The sequence below is a fragment of the Anomalospiza imberbis genome, chromosome 7, assembly GCF_031753505.1.
Source record: "Anomalospiza imberbis isolate Cuckoo-Finch-1a 21T00152 chromosome 7, ASM3175350v1, whole genome shotgun sequence".
Classification (NCBI taxonomy): Eukaryota; Metazoa; Chordata; class Aves; order Passeriformes; family Viduidae; genus Anomalospiza; species Anomalospiza imberbis.
The window spans coordinates 33045360-33069113 of NC_089687.1; the positions used below are offsets into that span (position 1 = coordinate 33045360).

The 23754-nt window shown below is 42.5% G+C and overlaps 1 protein-coding gene across 3 annotated transcripts in view; it reads right to left on the reverse strand.

The window, feature by feature from the left end:
• Window positions 1–425: 425 nt before the first annotated feature.
• ADARB1 (adenosine deaminase RNA specific B1) overlaps window positions 426–23754 on the reverse strand; it is a 61672-nt gene continuing 38343 nt past the window's right edge. For all 3 annotated transcript variants that reach the window (XM_068196405.1, XM_068196407.1, XM_068196406.1), the window contains exons 6-11: window positions 22957–23125; window positions 22300–22448; window positions 21519–21687; window positions 12622–12803; window positions 7217–7395; window positions 426–6483 (exon numbers count right to left, since the gene is read on the reverse strand). In XM_068196405.1, coding sequence (XP_068052506.1) covers window positions 6307–6483; window positions 7217–7395; window positions 12622–12803; window positions 21519–21687; window positions 22300–22448; window positions 22957–23125 — 1025 coding nt within the window. In that variant the 3' untranslated portion in view covers window positions 426–6306. The remainder of the gene's footprint in view (window positions 6484–7216; window positions 7396–12621; window positions 12804–21518; window positions 21688–22299; window positions 22449–22956; window positions 23126–23754) is intronic.

Consider the following 23754-nt stretch of genomic DNA (forward strand, 5'->3'; position numbering starts at 1 on the left):
GGGGAGCTGGGTCCCCTCCTTGGGCAGTGGCAGTGCTGGCACCCACGGGGCTCACCAGCTCCCACAGCAGCAGCTCAGGGCTGCCACCATGGGCAGGATCCAAACCCAATGGCAGACACGTGCTGGGGTGATAACCTTGGTGACCGCCTACAGGCTTTGGGGATCCCACTTGGGATTTGAGTGCAAAATACCAGTTTTAAAACACACCACAGGTGGCACAGCCCTTCTCAGACCCTGACACAGGCCATGTGTCTACACTGGAGTCACAGACCTGTCACTTGCCCTCCCCTTTCCCACGCTCTTACCAGCTCTTCAGGACATAACCAAAACCACCACCTTGAGGACATGCCCAGTATTTTGTGACATTTCACTTAATTGTTTTGCTGTCACTAGCAACACTGACGTGAAAAAAATAATAATGAAACTTAGCAATTATATAGCTCTTTATATTTTGAAATCTCTGTACAAACATTACTTAAACAAAGCAAGGTAGTATGCAAAACAGTCATTGCTTAAAATAATCGACCAAGGGGTTGTGCTTCAGCAGTGACACCGGGAGAAGGACAAGAATGCTGTAAGGAAAGTGACAAACCAGAGGTATAATGAGGTCTCCTCTTCAAATTTGGGATTATGAATGGAGAAAGTGTCAAGGACAGAATCTGAAATTGTTCTTTAATAACCTTACACCAGGCAGGTAAAGCTGATGTGTTTGCACTGTCACACAGGGAGACTGGGGAAGAGTAACTGCTTAATGCAAATAATACACAGCAATATTATACATAGGGATGTATAAATACATATTCACACACACACACACACATTGGATCTTAAACTTGTTGAGGACGTCTCAGCCAAACTGCAACAAAAATTATACTGATGAAGATATTAAAAACATAAAAACACAGCAGTAACACCAAATGTGGATCTCTCCCTCCAGAGAACAGATACTACTTAAAGTGTTCTATCTGCTGAGGCTGGCTGCAAACACAGCTCTCAATTCCTCTTTCCTGGAATGACTGAAGAAAAAACACAGCTACCCACAAAACTCATTCCTGCAAATACAAATGCTGTTGGTGCAATTAATGGCCCATTCATTAATGGGTAGTGGGAACGGCCTTTGGCTGAAAGGTGCAGAAAAACATAGCACATTGACATGATCCAACAAGAAATGTGTGCCTTCCCTGGTCCCCACAGCCCTGCCAGCTTCAGTATTCCAGCCCCACCTCAGTTCCTGCAGCCTCCCTGATGACTGGTTTGCATCATTCCCAACTAGAGAGAAACTATAGAAAAAGCATTTTTACTGGAAGCACCATATGGGCTTGAGCACATGATGCCAGTGGATGCATTGAAGGAAAACTGCCAGAGTTCATCCCCCCAGCTGTGTTTGAGGAACAAACACCTACCTAGGGATGAACCCCCCCATCCTACAGCTCCAAACAACAAGCCTGCCTGTCCAGAGACCCACACAACTTCTCCCATGGGGAATCAACCCAAAATTGCTGCAAATAATCCAGTTGTTTGCATAAAGGAAGAGCAGCAAGCCCAATGAACCTCAAAAGCCTCAGATGTAGACACAAAAACCTCTGTGCCTCTGCTAGCTCTAGCCCCACAATAAACATGAACTCTTGTCCCAACAGGAGTACACAAAGTGAAGGTGGAAACAATTTACGCTCAACTGAAAACACTCCATATTAGAAAATAAATAGATCAATTGATAAAGAAACCCAACAAAAACCACGCAGTGATTCTGAGACACAACAGTTATATTTTATATGTTTTTTTTCTGTTGGGTTTTAGGTTTTAAATAACATGAAATTTTTTTTCTGACTCTATACCTGAATACCAGCTCTCCTTCCTTTTCAGTAAACTTTGGGATAATTTTCACAGTGGACAGTTAATGATGATGAAATGGGAAAGAATTCAAAGTGCAGCTTCTCTGCAAGCATGAGCCTTCCAAACATTAATTTAAGGAACAGAAATAAAACTATTTTGAAAACCACTGATAGCTGAAAAACCCAACATTTTAATTATGTGGTGACCATGACTAAGCAGTTCTTAGAACACATTCTCAGTTCCTAGCTGGTAATTTTTTTAAAACCACAGCTTGGTTTCCAAAGGCAGCACTACTCCATGACACAAGCTCTGCCTCATGCTCCCATGAACTCTGAACCAACAGCTTTAACTTGTGCACACTTGCACTGAGAGCACAGTGAGTTTTGGGGTTTTCCTTGGCTACATGCACTCTTAGACATCACAAAATCATTGAATGATTTGGAAGAACCTTAAAGCTCAGCCAGTTCCAGCCCCCTGCCATGAATAGAGACATCTTCCACCATCCCAGGTTGCTCCAAGCCCTGTCTAACCTGGCCTTGAACACTTACAGGGACAGGGCAGCCACAGCTTCTCTGGGCACCCCGTGCCAGGGCCTCACCACCCTCACAGGCAAAAAATTCTTCCCAACATCCAGTCAAAATCTAACCTCCATTAGTTCATAGCCATGCCTGTTGTCCTGTCACTCCAGGTGCTCTCCAGCTCTCTTAGAGCCCCTCTAGGCATCGGAAGGGGCTCTAAGGCCTCCCCAGAGCCTTCTCTTTTGGTGAACAGCCCTGTCACAGCATATGCCATATCACACAGAGCTGTCTCACCAGTTGAGACAGCCACCATACACAGAGTATCATCACACAATTTCACAAAGCTTCAACCCATACACAGTAACACCTTACCTCTTCAGAGGGCTTCAGGCACCTGCCCACACAGAGTAACACCATGGCACTTCAGAAGGCCGCAAGCATCTGCCCTTCTTGTCCTTCAGCCCAGCCTTTTATAGCCTCCTGTTCATGCAGTGCACCTGTGTGCCCTCTGTTCCCTTTGGTGGTTGCTCAGTGCACCTGGGCACTCCATGGCTCATTGCTGTCAATGCTGCTCACCTGCTTCTCACAGCTGTGCCCACTGGGGATGAGGCTGGGCTGCAGCCCCACTGCCAGTCACCAAATACCGTGTGCCACGGCACGGCCCCACTGCCAGTCACCACAAACCGTGTGCCACGGCACGGCCCCACTGCCAGTCACCACAAACTGTGTGCATACACAGACATTGCAGCTCTCCCAGCCCGTCTCCAGAACTGGATTGATGAAATCCAACACCAGTTCCCTGATCCTGAGCCTTTCAGCTGCTAGCTCTCTTCGATTTAGATGAACTGCACACAAAAACCTTCTACTCTGGAGCTTCCTGTGCAGTAACCAGCCATGAAAAGTGTTCTCCAAGACAAGGAGAAAATGAGAATTGCCAAGTGTAAAGAAACCCCACTGCTGTAAATCCCTAAGACAGCAGAGTCACTGTTCCCACCACCAGCTGCTCCAGGGGCAGAGCCAGCTGGACATCCCCACTGCCAACAAGCTCCTACACAACAACACTCACACAATCAATAAGAATAATCTACAGTTATTTCCAGGTCCTGAGTACCGCCATAAGCAAGATTTCAAGTGTTAACCTTTAGGCCCATATTTTCTTAAAATGATCCTGCAGAACATATATACATATATGTATATATATATATTTAAAACATCTATATTTAAAATTATCTATTTACCTAATCTATAAAACTTTACTACAAGCCAGACTGCCATCTGGAGAAAAAACACCTTAAATTCAATTTCAAGTATTCATCAACATTAAAGTTGTTACTCTAAGTCCTTTGAAGATCCTGAGACAAATACTCAATTATAATTATGTAAATATTCAATCAAAATAATTCTATAAATATTCAAATATAAGGGGGAAAAAACAGTAAAAGAATGGAAGCAGCTCCCAGAGCAGCAGTACAACTTCCCTGTGCAGGCCTGCTCCCACCTACCCAGCCCAGGCCTTCCAGAGCCCTCCAAAAGCTGGTCTTCTACAAAATTTAGCAGCTGCCAGAGGCTGAGTTGTCTGATCTTTTTTGCAGTCACTTGATATTATATACATGGCTATCCCTCCTTGCTCGGTGACACTGATTTCCAGGGATCTCTTCCTACTTCCTTCCACGTGTGAGCTGCACAAAAAGGAACAAGGGATTGAAGGAAGCCAAGCAGTTTTTACTGACTCCCAGAAGACAGATACGGATTGCACACAACCCTGGAAAACTTTTTTTTGAAATCCCAGAATTACCAACTCTTCCTCACAAATAACTTGACACAACTGCTTCGTCGAAAGATTCTGGCATGGAACATATTTCCATTATAGTTTAATGTTAATAGTTCATTCCAACAGCTAAAAAACTAAGTCTATAATACTATTTAAATATTTTATACATATTTTTGACTTAATTAAAAAAATTGTTTGAACTACTACTTTCCTAGTCCTCAAAAAAATTCAGAGAGACACCAACTTTTGAATGAGTCCCTTAAAAATGTGTATTTCACCTGGGAGCAGTAATGACTCCAAGGAAACACACACAGTGTCACCACCTTTGCCCCAGCCCCACAGAAACACGTTCACACACTCAGCTACAGCCCCAAAGAGAACTTCTGCAATGTGACCAAGACAAGGCCAATCCCAAGACTGGTGTCCCAGTGCTTGCAGAATCTGACCACACACAACTGAATTCCTTTCTGTTTTGGAAGAGGTCAGTCTGCACCTCAGTTGGATGACAACTCCAAGAGCCTTGTTGGGCCTGCAGAGGCCACGGGAGTGCTCCCAGCTTTAATGAGAAGCTGACAGGGTGACTGAAGCCACCACAAAGGCGAATTAACCCAGCCCCTCTCTTGCAGCTTCTTCCCCAGGCATCTGGAAAAGGCAGTAACCCCCAGAAGCATCAATTCCCCGAGGGGACCCCTGGGTCATAGTCTCTTGTCTTCCCAGAGGAATGCTTGCTGTTATCCACAGTACCACCCCAATGTACTGTTTGCACCTCAGTGTCTTCCTCCCAGTCCATGAACCCACAGACTTCAACTATTGCACAGGTGATTTTCAGGTCTGATCGGGTTTTGAAGCTCAGAACAGGCTCCTACTCAAGCTAAAATGCCTTAGCATTCGTGACTGGCCAGAAGTGGATTTACAGCAAAGTCTTCAACACCCCAAGGACTTGCTGACCCCAGGGGTGCTGGGCCTGAGGTGCTCCTTCTACACAGCAGTTCATGAAACCTCAGTATCTCACTTCTATCTTACAATTTTACATAAAGCAGAAGTGTCCACACCTTCAGGAAAAACACTTTTTAAAGGAATAGTCAAAACAGATGGACACACATTTGAGAGCAACTTACCTAATTAGCTTCATGATGCCCATCACACATGTAAAGCCCAAAGGCAAGGGAATCTCAGACACAACAATTTGGCTGAAAGCAGATATAACTCACAGGAAATAAGTTTTAAGAACTGGTTTCTCTGTTACAAGAGCTTCTAGAGGAGAGCAATTAATACCCAACAAGTGACTGGTTTTGGCAACTCAGGCTTGGTGCCCTTAAAATGAGCAGAGTTTTTTAAAGCTGTTACATTGCTGTTACAGTTAAGATTGTATTTGGATGAGTTCCTGGGATACACAAATCACCTACTTCTAAACAGGCTTCTGCATGTTATAGACTAAACTTCTTCACTTACAAATAATTATTTTGCTGTTTCCAGTTTACAATGGTAAAAAAATGAAGACTTCACAATGGGTATAAATGGGAGGTAAATGTATTTTTAAAAACAGAATAAAAAGCTGCATGTTAAAAACTGGCTCACAGACTAATAAATACATACATCAAAGACATGAAATTTTCAGCAGCTGGTTTTAAAGAGCAAGGAATTGGGAAAAAACTAGCTGTCCTGTCCAGACTCCATTCCGCCTCTGTGGTCTACGTACTAAAAATATCTGCAGTTGAAAACAAGTTAACAGAGGAGTAGAATCAGCTTTGTCACCTATTTTGTTTTTTAAAAATTAAGCTACTTCCTAAAAGTGTGGTGTAAAACCTAGAGAAACTATTAATTTCTTCATGCACTTGATGACATTGAATTAAAAAAGAAATTATTTTAACCCAGAAAAAATGAGTCATTGTATACAGTAAGGACAGCCTTACTGCAAATTTTCTACAGTAAAAGTATTTCTAGAAATACACCAGAAATTACTTTCCTATAACAAAATATACAATTATGTGTTGCATCATCATTGAGTTTCAATACTTAGGCAAAACAGAAACAGCTACTGTGAAGTTTCAAAAAAAACCCAAAGAAACCCAACTTCAAAGAGCAGAAGGATGTTTTGACAGCTGTGGAGATGCCAGAAAGCAATGCTGGACACCAGGAATCTCCAGAACAACTCCCCTTCCCAAGTGATGTGCAGTCTGTGAATTAGACTGTGAGAGAAAACTGATCCTGTTCTATGGGCTTCTCCACCCAGGCTCCAAGTCCTGCCTTCAGGAATGCTTTAAACAAACACTCTTTAGCAGTTTGATACTCTGTGGCTCCTTGCTTGGTGTCGTGGTACAGGTTGGGCTTGAGGATCTTTGAGCGCAAGCTGGAGGAAAGCTGTGGGGTTGAGAGACAAGAGAAGGAGAGAGACAAGACCCCCATTAAGCCAAACAGCACCAGAGTGAGTTATTTAAACAGCTAATATTAAAACAAGGTAAGGATCTCTCACACAAAATGTTGAGGCCAAAAAAGCACAAATATACTTCCTGGAAGCTTTATTTCTGAGAGTAAAGAGTGAAACCTCAGCAGTGAAAATGGGATTATCCTTCCAAATAAATTAAAATGCAAAGGCAACCTCAAAGGAGACAGAATGCGTTGCCTACTCAGCTATAAACCAAGGAATATGCATTTTGGACCAGACAGCATCACATTAAAAAGTTCACAAACACAATGCTCTTTTCCATTACTGCATGAAGCAGCAGCTACCTGGCCTCAAGTTGTACCAGGGGACATTTAGACCAGATATTAGGAAAAAAACTTCACTGAAAGGGTTGTAAAGCATTGGAACCAGCTGCCCACGGAAGTAGTGAGTTCACCATCCTTGGAAATGTTCGAACAATGTGTGGATGTGGTGCTAGAGGACATGGTTTAACGTGAACATGGTGGTGCTGCTGCATTGATGGCTGCACTTGACCTTCTTAAGGGTCTTTTGCAGCCTTAATAATTCTGTGGCTCTAACACAAGGCTCAGCTTAAAACAGGCTGAGAAAGTGGCTTCTGAGTACAGCAAGCTCATCCAGGTGTTTCACTAAGCCTTCAGGAGTGGCAAAGGCGGCCCTCTGGAGCCGTACCTTGGCGTGGATGCGCATCCAGCGGCTGTAGAACACGTGCTTACAGAGGCGCGACGCGCGGCCCATCTCGTCCTTGCCAGTTGTGGCATTAATGACTTCCAGACCATTGTCTCCCACTGTCCAGTTCACACTGAAGTTCGGGGCTTTCCCTGGCTGACGGGCTTCTGCGTTGCTGATACCTGAAAGAAAAGTGATGTTTAATGATGGTAATAAATACAAACGCGTGACTTTTGGCTTTTGTTGGGGAGTGAACAGTCTTAGAAGCAGATATGTTATTTTGAGGGCATTCTCTGCAGATTTCTCACCAACTCTCAGAGGTAACACGATGGACATCTCACTCTCATTCTGGCCAAAGTGCTCTCTAGTTCTGTCCCTCCCAGCGGGGCAAGTGTGTACCGCTGCAGAAAGCAGCCTCCTCGGCAGAGGGGACCGTGGAGAGCTCTGTGGCAGGAGGTCATGGGGTTCATGTCACTTCCAAATGGATGTGAAGCTATGAACCCTGGAAATGCTCATGGCCAGGTTGGATGGGGCTTGGAGCAACCTGGGATAGTGGAAGGTGTCCCTGCCCATGGCAGGGGGTGGAATGAGATGGGCTTTACAGTCCCTTCCAACATAAACCATCCTGTGATGCTACTGAAAGCCAGCCCCATCCTCAGCATCCTCCACAAAGCTAGAACTGGCAGACATTTGGGTCTTCCAGCACAAATCCACTGTGTTCTAGCTGACTCCCCACTTTACAGGCCCAGAGACAGGGAACCACAGGAATTCCAAACAGGACTCAAATCACTTTGCTCAGGTGTTAAATTAGATGACATCTTCCAACTATGGCTCTATCTCCAGGGATGGAGAAGCAAGGCCACCAGAATCCAACCCAAATGCAAACTGAGTCTGGCTGCCTGCCCGGGGCAGGATTTATTCCCCACAACACCCAAAGATGGACTACACATAACAAAGGTCACAGCAGCTGCTGCTGTGCACGTGTGACTCCTCAGACATTGCAGGGGTGGCTAAACTCTATTTAAGATGTCTCAGTCACCTCACCAGGAGAGAGCAAAGCACCAGGGCAATTTGTTCTCTCTAGTAAATGAAAATCACACTTTTACTTTAAGGCAGCTCTCGCCAAGAACCTATTTCAAGTCTACTCTGCTGTTAGGCCAAGTCCTACACTTAATAAAATCTAAAGAATTTGTGGAAACTGAACACAAGCAACACAGCAGGATGCATTTCTGGCTGGTATCTGGAACACAATCTAATGAAGCTGGGCACCTGGGAGCAGGACTGGCTCACCTGGCTCAGTCTCATGGCACCTCTGGGCTCAGCACTGAGAGTGGGCAAGGTCGGAATGACCCAGCAAAATTCAGTTTGCTTCCTACCATCAATTCCTCATTTAATAAACAAATAAACCCTCTGAAATATAAACCACTGAAGCTGTTGTATTTTTACTCTTGGTTTGGATCAATCTTGTTACTATGACTGATAAGAAATAATTAACTGAATTATAACAGAAAATAACCTACTATTCCCCGTTTTCTTATAATATAAGCTGAAAAAAATGAGAACTGATACAAAAGTTGGTTTTACCAAAAGTACTGAGACAAAAGTGCTAAGAAATTGATGCCACATGACGATTTTTTGTCTTTTTTTTCCCCTTTAATTTAATGACATCTATACTATTACCTTTTCTTTCATTCCATACACTATTAAAACAGTACAGGGATCAGACAGAGGTCATCAAGGACTACAAAACTCTTGTGATATCAAAACCAGTCCCACAAGCAAATCAAATAAAAATTAGAAAGCTGAACATCCAGTATGCACTACATTTCCACTGCAATTATAATATTCCTTTCCTTGGTTTGAGATGGATTAATTAAATTTAAAAAAAGAACAACAAAACCAACCCAGATTTAGAATTTCAAATAGATTTAATTAATAACAACCCATTCAGCTGCTTATTTGTATGCAAGAACCCTGGAGAGATGTTCAAGGAGTCCCTGATGGTGGATCAAAAGTAGCACGGACAGGGAATAAAGGTCATCTCAAAATCAAAGCATTGGATAAAACTTTAGGTGGGTCATATCTTCCCCATCAAAATCTAGCCATGAATATAGCACAATATGCTGAGATTAGAAACAGAAATTTAAGATACAAAATCAAATATTTTACTCTTCTTTGAAAACTAATAGAACTAAAGCTATTTAGAGAACATTGCTCAGAACTTATTGTTGGATATTATTACAAAGGGATATAACAAAAGCAAAGGTCACAGCACTTTGTGCCAGTGCTTATATAAATAATAAAGTTTGACAGTTCTTTGAGGAGAGAGCTAAAACAAGCTTTACGAAAAAGGACATAGAAAGCTGAAAAACACCAATGTGAACAGGAGGATAAGGTACCAAAAAACCAGCCTAATTTAAAAAAAAAATCACCTGAAGGATTTATTTTTGTCTACCTTAAAAACAAATTCACTAACATCTGGATAATGATGATCTCTTTGGGAAGAGTGAACACAGCTGGAGAACCTCCAGCTCGGGGTAGACCTGGGATGTGGAGGTGGGGGGGAAACTGAGGTAGGATCATTGATGATACTTAATTATTTTTAAACAGCTCTAAGAGGAGCAATAGCAAAATATAGCAGAAAAAACCTCACATGCTGGGTGTCTAGGCAATAAAAAAGGCAGATGAAATTCCTCACAGATGAATATAAAGCAACACACATTAGGAACAAACCCAAAGCAATCTTGCACAAGGAGTGCTGCACTTGGAGCTCGATATTGGCATCCAGGAATGAAATTTTAGTTTCTAACACTCAGTTCCACCAAAAGGTCAGGTCAGTCAGCAACAGTAATCAAAGTGAATGTCAGGAATTATCAGTGAAGGATCAGGGAAGTGAACAGAATATATGCCACTACATGGACTGGTATTGATGCTTTTAACTGAATATCAGCTACTGTCCTGGTCTCACAAACACAAAAATGGGTCTGCAAAATGGTCCTTTATGTGAAAGGGTCTCTGTGCAAGGAACAACAAAGTAGACCAAGACACTTCAGCTGGCAAAAAATAGGCTTTATGTAGGAAAGACTATCTCAGAGGTATAGAAAACTGAGTGCCATGACCACTGCTTATGGCCTGGATCTCACAGAGCACTGAGGAACATCGAATTGAGTAAATCAGCAGAAAGGAAGTTCCTTTGCACATTCCACAGTCCTCCTTACTCAAGGAGACTGTGGACAGCAAAAAGTTGAAAGCATTTCAAGAACTGGAAGCAGGAATGAACAAATGAAAGATGTGTTAAGGATTTCTAAACACAAAGATCTCAGTACCTTTCTCAGGCTTCAGCCCAGGTGAACTCCTGTATGTCCACCTCCCACAGTGGCTCCCCTCAAAAAGAGTCTGGGCAGGTCACCCTGCAGATGGGCAACTTGATATTGGCTGATTTCTCCAACCATCCTCACTCTGATTGAGAAATCAACTTTTTTTCAGATTATTCTAGAAATTTACAAGATTCAAACCTGTCTTCTCTTCAAGTGGGATGGCCACCCCTCAGAGAGAGCTCAACTGCCCTCAGTGCTGGGGTGCTAAAGGCACCTTGAAAAGCTGGATCCTGCAACCAAGGCTTCCAAGAGCCAGCAGAGGAGGGAGTTTTCTATGAATAGAGAGATTTCCTGCATCCCTCAGCTGAAAAACACCTGCTCTGGTACGTACTGGAATTGAATATATGAGGATGTGTTCGTGGTGGACAGGGCAATGCTGGGCTCATGGTTGGATCGATGATCCTGGGAGTCTTTTACAACCTTAATGATTCTATGATTCAATCTGCTGGCAAAAGGTGTAAGCAAAAACTCTCTCATAAACAAAGATGATGAAAGACAATTTTTAGCAGCACAAGTAGTATCTCAAAATAATTTTGACTTAATGCAGGTGCCCCAGCAGACATAAAATTTGCTTTATTAGAGGAAGAAAACCTGTTTTTACAGTACTTTCTCAGCTAAACAGGCAGAACGGTGAGGCAAGACAGGTGTATTTCTGTTCTAGCTCATCCCCCTGGTGGAAATAAAGAGGGGTGTGTGTGTGATACAAGAACACAGTACTGGAGACAGGTATTTCTGCCACACTTCCTCTAGGTAAGAATACATTGAAAAATATGTGAATCCAAGAGCACACGGGCAGCTACACAAATGCCCCAGCTGAATCTATCAGCAGAGGTCAGAATATCAGCTTTCAGGACTGAACCAGTAAAAGAAAATACATCAACATAGCTCTCAGCCCAACCTCCTAAAGAACCTTTCTGTACATTTTTGAGATGTGTATTTTTGTGAAAACTCCACAGCTGAGAACATTTCCAAACTCTCTGCTGCACAGCAAGTCCTGGCTCAACTGTTTAAACAGATGGTTCTACTTCATGGGAAATAGATGATAGCACCATTGCAGAAAGATCATTTTCAAGAAGACAAGGTATTGCTACATGCTGTGAAAAGGATAACAAAGATGCTTCTCACCCTGCCACAAACCTGCTGTCTTGAAGGACTGATAAAAATTCCCCAAAATCAGGCAGAAACAGTCCATACATCAGCTACCATGCCCATAAAACTACTGGATATTTGGTACAGAGTGTTGCAACTGTTACTTACTTGCTAATATAAGGACAAATACGTTATTTAACATTTTTAGACATCCTAGTTCAGGGAACCCTTATTACCTTTCTTACCTAAAGAAATACTCATTCTTCACAGTGCTGTTTTCCTCACTCCCTCCCTATATATTTTTTTTAATTCATGTCTAACTTTGAACATGCTTTAAAATTTTGAGCTTTTTTCTCCCTGAAAAAAAAAAACACATGCCAAAAGCTAACCTCTACAGAACAAAGCAATAGACACAGTGAGAGGGAGGATGAGATTTCAGTTTTAAAGCTTTCAAAGCATTACTGTAACAAGCCATTCTAGATTTTAAGACAGGTGAGGTGTTATCTCCATCCATTCTGAGTTGATTATTGACCTAGATATTGTGAACCAAGTGTGTCTATCTTGGCATAGTGATAGATGAAGGGACCACTCAACAAAAATCTGCAGTGCAAGAGAAGTGACAGTGAGTGCTAACACACTATTCCACAGGTGGGAGGAGACTTCCCTAAGCCTTCAACTCTTTTCCTAGGACATGTTCCAAACAGGAATGGTGTGAAAACTCATCCCAAGTTTCATCCACCACTTCTTTCCAACTTTTAAAGGTCCTTGCAATGGTATTTCTGACTGGGTGTCTGTTTTATGTTTGAACCACAGCTTCTCTATTGTAAGCAGCAAGCAGTTTACTCACAGCAACACAGTTTGCAAGGTTTTGAGAACTACAAAATCACAATGCTACTGGAACAGACTTAGTTACCGGCACGGCCTTCTCCATTAGATACTTGCCACTAAGTAAAGGTCTGTTGAGTGTATAAAGAGGTGGTAGATCTTCTATCTCTGCTATCCTCTGGTATACGGCTCTGGATAGATGATCCCCATGATATAAACTCCCCAAGATGATGCTAGAGAAGTAAATTGGCTCCACAAAGAGGCTAAGTAAGGCTCCTTGAATACCCAATACGTTCCACCTAAGAGGGAGGGAAAAACAAAACAAAACAAAAAACAAAAAAACACTTTCTTTTTAATGAAACAAGTAACATCTGCCAGACATAACAGCAGTTAATCACAATGGACCAGACTTTCAACCCTTCCTCATGACTAGCACATGACCAAGGTAGCATAAGCTGTGACACCTGCCAGAATTTCAGAGATCAGCTTAGGGGATACTCAGTGTAATCCTGAGTAAAATGCCCCAAACAGGAGCAGACTCTCTAACTTGTACCCCTGCTAACATGTCTGGTGATGCATTTTCCAGCACTCTAATGCCAGAGATGGACAGGATCATTCAATGGGAGGAAGCCAAACTGTGAGATTCACCACCAGAAACAGCAGCTGATACCTCCAGAAGACACCTAGCAGGGAGAACAGCATCCTTCCTAGAGCACAAGAAGGCTTTTCTGCAAGACCTCCATACTTCACCACCACAAGGAAAGGCCTGTCCTTCAAACCCTGGCCCAACAGAAAGGGCATGTGCACTGGCTTGCAATAGCCATGGGCAGGGACAAAACTGAATGTGAAAACTGAAAACATACAAAGAATGCATACAGTCTTTGCTCCCTTTAGCTGCCTCACAGATCCCAAACATAAATCCCTGTCTGGTGGCAGGGATACAGAATGCCTAGGAGCAAAATCCTGATTTTGTTTTTGTTTTTTTTAATTGTGCTCATTTGATAAAGTTTGGGCGCTCAATGTCTCTTTAACTGTCACACGAAATACTTTTGAAAACCTCAACATCTCCTGCAGAGTATTTTCACTGCCTTGCTCTGAGGAATACTGAGGCACTATGAAAGTAACATATTTCAGTCTTGGAATCCCAGAATGGTTTGGCTTGGAAGGTACCTTAAACACAATCTAGTTTCAAACCCTGCCACGGGCAGGGACACCTTCCACTATCCCAGGCTGCTCCAAGCCCTGTCCAACCTGGAGTTGGAGTCCAACTGCAAAAGCCAGACACAAGCAGCAAGAAAAGTTTCATTTGGTGCTTGGATAAAACAGAGGAGGACATGAGAAGCACTCATGCTCCCACAGAATGGCTGTCCTTATTAAAAAGCCTACATTATACCAGGTTGCAAGATTCTCCTAGGAAAACAAGAAATTCAAATGCTGCTAACAGTGTTTCCTGCAGCTTGTGCTGGGCAAGCTACACAGCAGCAACCTTTTAGGCTAGAAACTCCACACCACAACTGTTTCACTACTCCAATAACTCAACTACACAGGCTGGCTTCAGGACTTGCAATATGTTTCTTTTTTTAATACCAAAATGGTAAAACAAAGATTATAACCCAAAGAAACTATTTCTTTGCATATCTTTACTGATGATGAAAATGGAGGCAATATGCATTAATTTACTCACCCATCATTAAAAAAGCTGGCCTTAATAAGTAAATAAAAATACAGCGCTAATATGAGGTGTATTTTACATGGAATAAAGGCATATTTTTTTAAGACGGAAAAAATCAGCAAACAAGTGTCAGAGTAAAGGTATCAAGTGAAAATTGCTGCTTCACGGGACCAATATGCCTTTCTAACTGCTACAGACACAGGTAATACTGTGGAAGAAACATCTGGAAAAAGAATTCAAGACTGAGCATTGCCAAGACAAGGCACATGCCATTTTACACTACATGATCAGTGCTCATGTGATGATAGCAATTTTAAAATAGGCCAAAGCACTCCTCTGGCAAGCCCTTACTTCCTAAATAAACCCTCTGCCAGACCCTTTTCCCTACTTCTGACTTCAGTATTTCCAGAGCTCATGCTTTGCTGCTTCCTCCCACACCTGGTGACCTTTTCTGGCAGAGAAAATGAAAGCTGACATTTGTCTTGTGAACTTCTGGTTAGAAGAGGACGAGGAGTGAGGACAGTGAGCAAGCCCCTGCAGAGAGGACTGTATGAGCTGGTATTAACTGATATTCCTGGGCACAGGCCTGCTTTGCTGGGCTGTGCTGAATCCCCTTTGCCACCCCAGCACACACTCGAGCTGGGCTCAGAGCAGTGGGCCTGTGCAAGCACTGCGGAACCATTCACACAACCAAAACTCTTCATATTCAGTAGGCAGGGCTGCGTGGTGGTTCGGTTTATAAAACCAGCTTTAAGTTTCACTGTTATGATAAAAGAACATATACGTCTCTACAGGAATGTGTTCTTTTATCAGAAACTGGTTATAGTGCAGAGACAAACATGAAACCCAGAATCACATAATCATAAGGCTGGAAAAGCCCTCTAAAATCATCAAGTCCAACCACTAGCCCTGTCCAGCACCATCCTGTTCACTGCTCCCAGCTGCCACATCCACACACTTTTTGGACACGTCCAGGGACACTCCACCACTTCCCTGGCAGCCTGTTCCAGTGCCTGGCCAAATTTTTCCCCAATATCCAACCTGAACCTCACCTGGCACAGCTTGAGGCCATTTCCTCTGGTCCTGTCCCTTGGAGCCTGGGAGAAGAGACCAACCCTCAGCTAACTCTGCCCTCCCATCAGGGAGTTGTGGAGAGCAAGAAGGTCACCCCTGAGCCTCCTTTCCTTCAGGCTGAGCTCCCCCAGCTCCCTCACCTCTCCCTGTCAGATTTATGGTCATGTTCTGCAGATCACAGCAGAGTGAAAGAAAGGACATTCTTCTTGTTCCTTTTTTATGCTGTACTTCTGTCAAACAGTAATATCTCACTTCCATTAGCATGTACACTCAAAAAACTTTTATGAATATAAACTGAGAAGGAACTACCACCACACATCAGTTTTCAAAAGGCCACAGGCATCACCTCCAGAAGTGGTAAAATTGCCTCATCCTCCAGCTTACAAACACAGACTGTCAGAACTCACACCAACAACTGCTGCCAAAATAGCATTAACCTTTACTGAAAGCAAAATTTCTTTATTTAAATTAAGGGGCCAAATGCTGTATTTAACTACAAACCATGCAGTGCAGAGCAGAAAAAGCAAAATGCACTGCAAAAAAAGTTCAAGTCAGTGTTGTCTTTCCAGTGGAGCAATTAAACAATGGATTCTTTTTGTTCACATTAAAAACAGTATCAGAAAAGAGTTAAGTAAGTGAACTGACTTAAAGTGTAGCTTACAAACCCAAACTGGGTGCTAAAGAATGAGCATGAGCAGAACACAGGAATGCTGCATCACATCAACAGATACTGAAATGCCTAAAGTAAGGCATGTAAAGCAGAGTGTTGCACATGGGAAAGAACACCCAGGGAAGCAGGCAGGGAAATTCTTCTAATGTAAACCTTCTCACTGGAAACACCTGAGATGCTTGCCTAAGGTAATCAAAAATTGTCAAAAAATGACAGTATTTAACATACTCTGAGTATTCTGGTTTTAAGTTACAAGAATTTTCTCTGACAACCTTCAAAAACTTCACCTTGAAGTAAAATTGATATTTAAAGTGCAAGCTCTTAGATTGGTATAAACAGGCACAAGATTTACATTCAAACTGCTAACACTTAAACAGAGGTGCCCTGATTTGAGATGGGGTACAGCTAACTGTGATTCCTCCACTGCTGGAGTAGAAGGACAGTGATGGGAAATGCTCCTTCAAAGCAGTACATCCCAACACCTTCGCAGGCTCAACCCCAAGCTTGGCCTTTGCAGATCAATGCACATGGGCTGGGTTCAACTCCTGTCAATTTACACAGAGGACATTCTCTGTGTACTGTGCTCACCTGATGCCTCATAGAACAGCACCTCAGTGGGAAATCTGAATTTTAGAAATTTGTCACACTCCCTGGTTATCTTATTCTATATGCACTGCTGTGTATCTTGTTCATAACAGTGTGGAAGATGGAGGCACTTCCTCAACCTTTCTGCTGTTCTCAAGCACACTGCACTAAAAAAAGAGGGTGGAGGAACCAGAGACTGACACCAAATCAAGAGGAGTCTTCTCCTCCTTGCTATGGTGTCACATTTCTGCTTTGGACCACCATCTGCTCAGGGCTATCTACAGTGGGTTCCTAAAAGGTCTGTGGATTTCTTCATGAAATGCAGCTGATTTCACAGCTCTTGACACATGAGAAGGTAAGCAAAATTTAACTCTCAGCAACACTTTCACAGCGTGCTGGTAGCACCTCTTGCCAAAAATAAAACCAGTTAAAAATACATGTGCCAGGTAAAAACTCTCTGAATTTTCCAAACACAAAAGGTACAGAAATTCTGTTATTCACATTACTTTAGAGAAATTGCAGAATTGAGGGAGGCCTAACAGCAGTAAGTCATAAAACTTGATGTTAATATCAAACATCTTAGTTACTCATTTTTATGCAGAGGGCAGAATAGGGCAGGGGAGTCACTATGGGTGACCCACAATGGTGTCCACATGGAACTGGTGCCAAAATACATCTCAGGAAAACAAGTGTCTCCTGCAACTACTCAAACAAGGCAAAACCTGACAAGCGTTGACAGCTCAAAGAGCTTCTCATATCAGTATTATTTATAAACAACAATTACTATGATGAAATTAAAATTATTTAGTTGGCACTTCATTTATCACAAGTTTTTGCTTGCAACTGATGGCATGTAAGAGAAGGTGTCACTGTAGAAGATATAGCACAATCCCAGAAACCACTTCTCCTTCTGGCATGCAGAAGGCACAACTTCAAACCTGATTTCTCTTTGTCTCCTAAAGAGATGAATTTTCTATGACCACTCCTTTTCAAGAGCCCAGCTGTAAACAGGCAGCAGTATCTTTACAAGCAGTGAGAGCTTTTAAATCAAGTGGCTGGGTCAGCAGCCCACACTATAAATTGTAAGTGCAGGAAGTCTCTGGCCTTTGACACTAGCTCTTCTCACAAATATCATTTTAGATTTGCAGTTACAGGCATGCAGCTCCCCTTGTAGCTGCACTCAGGCAGGCAACCACACAGCTCAAACTTGGCCCAGCTTTTTTGGCATTGCCTGGATTTGCTGCCTATATGTTCTTGGAGGCTGAAATGTTATAGTTTATGACTTCAACATCTTCATGCAGAACCTTTGCCTATTACAGCAAAAATGTATAACAGCTACAGAGAAAACCACCAAAACCCTGAATGGGGTCCTGGACTGCATGTTGATAAGATAAAGTGACTCAGGTCTGGGCTGGGGGCAGAAGAACACATTCACAGAGGGATCAAGCTTAGCACCTTGGGGGTAGAGAGCACAGCCCTGGGGCTACCAGCTGCCAGGCTGGCACAGAGCCTGTACCAAAGGGTGGAGGGGGACGTTTTGGGTGTGTGGTGAAAAAGCCTCTGCTCAGAGGCAGGGAATGCCCACCCTCTGCTGTGCAGAGCTCAGCTGTGGGGCCCTTCATCCCAGGAGAAGCTGCAGGACAGCTCAGGGGTGTCATGGCCCATCAAAGGACCCTGAAGCAGTCCCCAGACCCCGCACATGCTGCAACACATCCAGAGTCCTGCAAGCACAGGGTCTAACTGCCCCCCTGCAAGGGAGGCACGTGGGCATCCCCACCTGCCCCAAACTTACATTAATCCACTGGATTCTATACTTCTCAGGGCTGCAGGGGACCCTCACCACCAGGATCAGATGGAGAGGAGCAACGAGGCATCGTTGGGACCCTCGGAAGGGTGACACACTCCTACCTAACCCCTGTCACTCTCCCCTGTTCCCCTACCTCCCCCACCCACACTGCTTTCTCCATTTTTCTCTTTCTTTCTCTTTACCTCTTTCACTAACCTCGTTTGGTTTCAATCACGTTTTTTGGGTATTTTTTGAGCATTCAAAGTTCTGTCTGTTTTATACACAGAGACTTAGTTTTCTTTGCTCTTCAGATTGCAGCGTATGTGAGCTTAGTTAAGGGGTCCCATAATGGTACACCTTGGGTAGTCCTTTCTCACCACCTCCCCTCAGGTATTTCACCTAAGTGCCACAAAGCCACCATGCACTGCAATTCACATCAGCTACTCTCACTGGGTTAAGAACTGGTAAGGAGAAATGCTCACTTCTGGGGAAAAAAAAGAGGAACACCAAGTTAGAAATGTCTGTTTGGATTTCCCTGGATGAGCAGGGAATGAGCACAAAACAAGGCCAGTGGATGGGTGTGTGGATGTTCTTTCACACAAAAGTTTATCAGAAAAATATTTTCTCTTCTTTAAAGTAGAAGAGTACCAATGACCTCCATCTTAACAACTCAACCTTTCTCAGTTCCTAGAGCTTTTCTAAGAAACTGTGTGATAAGAAATGTTGTGCTTCTCAGCAGGACATTAGTCATTTACTGGAATGTTTAATAAGAAATTATTTTAATAAGTAATTATTTGAAGCCAAAAATATGGGCAGAAAAAACACATCAAAAGAAAGAAGACAAAAATCAACATTGTGAAGTAACATGGCACCAGGCCAGGATACATTTAAAACAAATGCAGGTATATTAATGTTAACTCTAGTCAGAAACCACCCTAACTCCTTACTGCAGAGCCACCAAGCTCTAGCACACCAGGACAATCCTGTTTTAATGCTTCCAGTCCAAGTGAGATTACACTCATGGCCCTCCCAGATTTCTCACAACTTTTCTTGGATGTTCCTACCAGGTCTAGGAGGGTGCTGGGCAGCTCACTGCAGCAAAGCACTCAAAGGCTAGAAACAGTAAATTGGATTATCCAGATAATCCACACAGATGAGGCATTTCAGATACAACTGCAATCCCACATCCCACGTTTATCCACAGCTTTCCCAGACTGTGACTTGTGAACCTTTGGGAAAACTCAGTGGAAATTCCTGGGTCTGAGGCATACTGGTGGACTGATTGCTGGACACTATGGAGCAAGGCATTCTTTCAAATGTAAATGGACAAAACATGTCAGGGGAACGTGAAAAAAAAGATGAAAATTTGGGCCTCCTTACCCGTCATATAGTCTTTGTTCTGTGTCAAGGGGTTCTATTTGCTTCCTTCACTGGCACAAACAAAATTATTCCCATTAGCCCCAAGGAGAGGTGACAGCTAGCTATGGAAGCGAGAGATGGATTCTGTTCTGCATCACACAAAATCAACAAAAGAGTCAAATGTGTTCTAGCTCAACAACTGGCTTTTTAAAAAATATATTTGCAATGCTAATATGATAAAAGAATGTGGCATGATTCCCAAGTCATGCCCCTGGCATGAAACTGGGAGATTTATTTGGTGAATTTTACTGAAAATATAATAAAAGAAGCCAAAATGTCATTTTTGTAGAATTACCTTTCCCCAGCTGCCTGTCCTACCTTCTGAAAGGCCCTATTCATTTATGTTAGAGGTATTTAAACTAAAATAAAATGCCTTCCTTCAGTAGAGATGCTGATTACTTGAGACAAGACTAAAAGAACAAAGCCATTATATAACCTTCCTCCTCTATTTTTTATCTGGCATATGCAGTACATAAGAATAGTTCCAACTTAGTATCTTTAATAAACTTTGAATCAGGCTAATGGTGACTTGGGAAAAGAGCAGAGCTCTTTTAATTAAAATGTATATAACATACATTTCATTAAAATAACTACAGTATTATTAGCTGAAAAATTTGGCATTTCTCATCTACTTTGTAAGAGAACAAAGGCTGCAAACACACAGAATCATTTAAAAAAATTATGATGTTGCAATTCTCCCATACTTCCAATACTTGTTAAAGAATACTACTGCTGATTTTTTTGTCCACTTATGATTTTGAAAACAAACAACAAAAATCTTCCAATCTTTCTCAAAAACAACAACAAAAACCAAATTCGATTAAATATAAATGAAAATATTGTTCTAGAAACAAATTATTTCAATAAAATATTTAAACTATAATTAAAATTCTAGAGTAAAAACTGGAAGTGCCCATCAATGAGGATTTTTTTTAACAGGGACACTTTTCACCATAAAATATAATAAAAATCTAAACTATGCATGGAAAACGTAGTAATCTTTAATATCATGGAACGGTTTGGGTTGGAAGGGACTTTAAAGTTTGTCCTGTTCCAACCCCATGCCACAGGCAGGGACACTTTCAACTAGATCAGGTTGCTCCAAGCCCCATCCAACCTGACTTTGAACATTTCCAATGATGGGGCAATGATGAGGAAGTTATTCAAATGTAAGTCATGCAATATATTTATTGCACTGTTTTCCTAATGCTATACTACTTTAGGGGGGAAAAAATCTAAAACATTCCTCTGCTATTCCCCAGTGATAGAAATACAAAACAAAGCTGTCATGACTTGATGTGGCTGGAATGGTACAGAGTGACTACACCTTGCCTCTGAAGGCAGCAGAAGGTGTGACACCAATTGCAGGTAAAGAATAAGAGCTTTATCACAGGGGTGACAGCCACCCTCACACTATGTCCAAGCAGCGAGATAAATCCACCAATTCCCTGCACATTCATTGTGGGTACCATGCACCTCTCCTCTCTTGTAAGTATCACAGGATGGTTTTGGATTGGAAGGACCTTAAAGACTATCTTATTCAACCCCTCTGCCATGGGCAGGAACACCTTCCACTAGTCCAGGTTGCTCCAAGCCTCATCCAGCCTTGGCCTTGAACACTTCCAGGGATGGGGCAGCCACAGCTTCTCTGGGCAACCTGTGCCAGGCCCTCAGCACCCTCACAGGGAAGAATTTCTTTCCAATATCCCAACCAACCCAGCCCTGCTTCAGCTAAAGGCCATTCCCCCTTGTCCTAGGCCCTCCTTCAGCAAGAACACCAACAGTAACAAAGCCAACCAGAGTCTCACCTGGCTATCTTGTCACTGCAGGACATGGTCAGCAGCCTCTCTCCTTGCAATACCCCATCCCACGTCTGGATAGTGGTGGTGGAGCGCACAGGGATGGTCCCTTCCCCAGACTCAATTTTTGTCCGGAGCTGTCCTCTGGCTTTGCGGTTTGGATGTCTGTCCCCTTGGTCTGAAGGACAAAAAACACTGAGGATCAGCTGAGGAACCTTCTCAAAGGGTTTTACGTTAGAATCACAGTGAGAAGGACTGATTTGAGGTATTTGCCTGCAGTTACTGCTGGCTTGCATCACAGTTCCTACTGCTCTTGGCAACTTAGCTACAGCGTCAGACACCTCTCACAAATACTGCCTTCCAAAACACACTTTCAGTTAAACCAAGCTTTCACCAAAGGAGCAGTAGGAAGCAGGCAGCTCTTGAGCTCTGTTCTGTGTGTTACAGAGTTACAATGAAGTTAATGGGCAGACTGTGGAAGGGGCAGGCAGAGAACTGCTGTTAAAGGATGGAAACAGGGAAAGGGGATGGTTAGTTCTGTAGGAATACTTGCTGACTCACTGGCTTATCTCAGTTAGCATCAGCCTCTTCAAGACCACAGGGTTCATCACTCTATACTGAACTTCTACCACAGAGGAAGAACAGCTCAGATTTTTTTGGAAGAGATCTTTGTCTAACACACTTCTATGCTAAAAGGAAAGAAGACACCTAAATTTTAACCGTGCCACTTGTACATGCCCCAAGAATAATTTAAGCTCCCTTGGGTGGAAGAGGAGGACTGCTGTCATACCCTCTTGTGCTGCTTCATGGGGTGAGAAAATCCGAGCATCACCACAAGGAGATGTGCTGATATAGAGATGGAACTGCACATTCTCCTTCAGTTTAAACCCGCCTTGCTCTGATCTGATGAAAATGGATTTTTGCTGATCTTCTTTATTGCTGCAACAGAGAAGAAAGCTGGAGTCAAAACTGACATTAACATGGAAATAGGCATAAGCTGGGCAGACTTAACAAGCATTAAAAACAAACACAGGATGGTTGAAATTTCTGTAATACAAATCTAACAGTTATGACAATTAACTAAATTAAAGGACCATTGAGACAGGAAATAAAGAGCCTGTGCAATCCCAGATGTCAAGAGCTTTCAGGCACTTAAATGCAACATCAGCAACCTTCAAGCCCACTTCATATTATTTTGATTTATACGTTTACAGTTTACAAAATGATTGCCAATTATTTTCCCTGTCCTCCCCTCTCATTACTGACACCTCACTGAATAAATGTTTTGTTCAACTCAGACTTCAGGGGAAAGGGCATGAGTTCTAAATTCAACATCCTAATGCAACAGGACAAGTGCTTTACGATGAAATAACGATGACAGATGTTTTCCACAGACACCTTTTCAGCTCTGTGGGATCAGCTCATCATCTTTTTCCCTCAAGCTTACCTTAGGTAAAGCTCAAGTTGTGTGTAAAGAAATTTCAGCAGACACCGTCGAGCGATAATTTCTGCATGGCAATCATTTAATGCAAGACCACGATCACTCATGTATTCTCCATTGATGCATTTTGTTCCTGTAGAAACACTTATTACCAGGGCATCTTTCACATCTGTACCTGCAAAACAAAATTTCAGGAAGGAGATGCAATTAACATCACAAATAATGCACTGAGTGATCTTCTTGCAGAACCCAAACAAGGCTCTTTTTTTTTGGTTGTTTGCTTCTTTTAAAAAAATAGATGTTTTTTCTTCTGATAATTTATTTAAAACAAAAGCTTCACTCAGCCATACCTCCCTGCACCAGTACCATCAGTGGCTCTTATGAGAACTACTCTCTTCATGTTAGAGCTCACACAAGTTAAAAATTGAAAACTTGCAAGTAGAAAGTGCTGCTTCAAGAAGAATTATTAAAGCCTGAGATCCAAAGTGCTTTTTTTCCTGAGATTCAGGCAGCCAACAACTTTCAGCTGTACCTTCTGGCACCTATGCAGATATTCACAGCCACTTTAGAAATCTGAAAGGCGTTGGTTTGTTAAAGCAGCAAAACATTTTGGAAGGCTATTGAGCCAACAACAGGAAAGCTAAGACTAGGGAAAAAAGAAATATAAAAAGAGTTATAGATGTTTACATCACTGTAAAAACTACCAGTATAATGTGTAGTTCTTGGTATGAAACCATTCCATGAAATAGAACTTAAAAAGTACATTGGGTGGATGTTTTCTATACAGAGAACTGTCCTGATCAT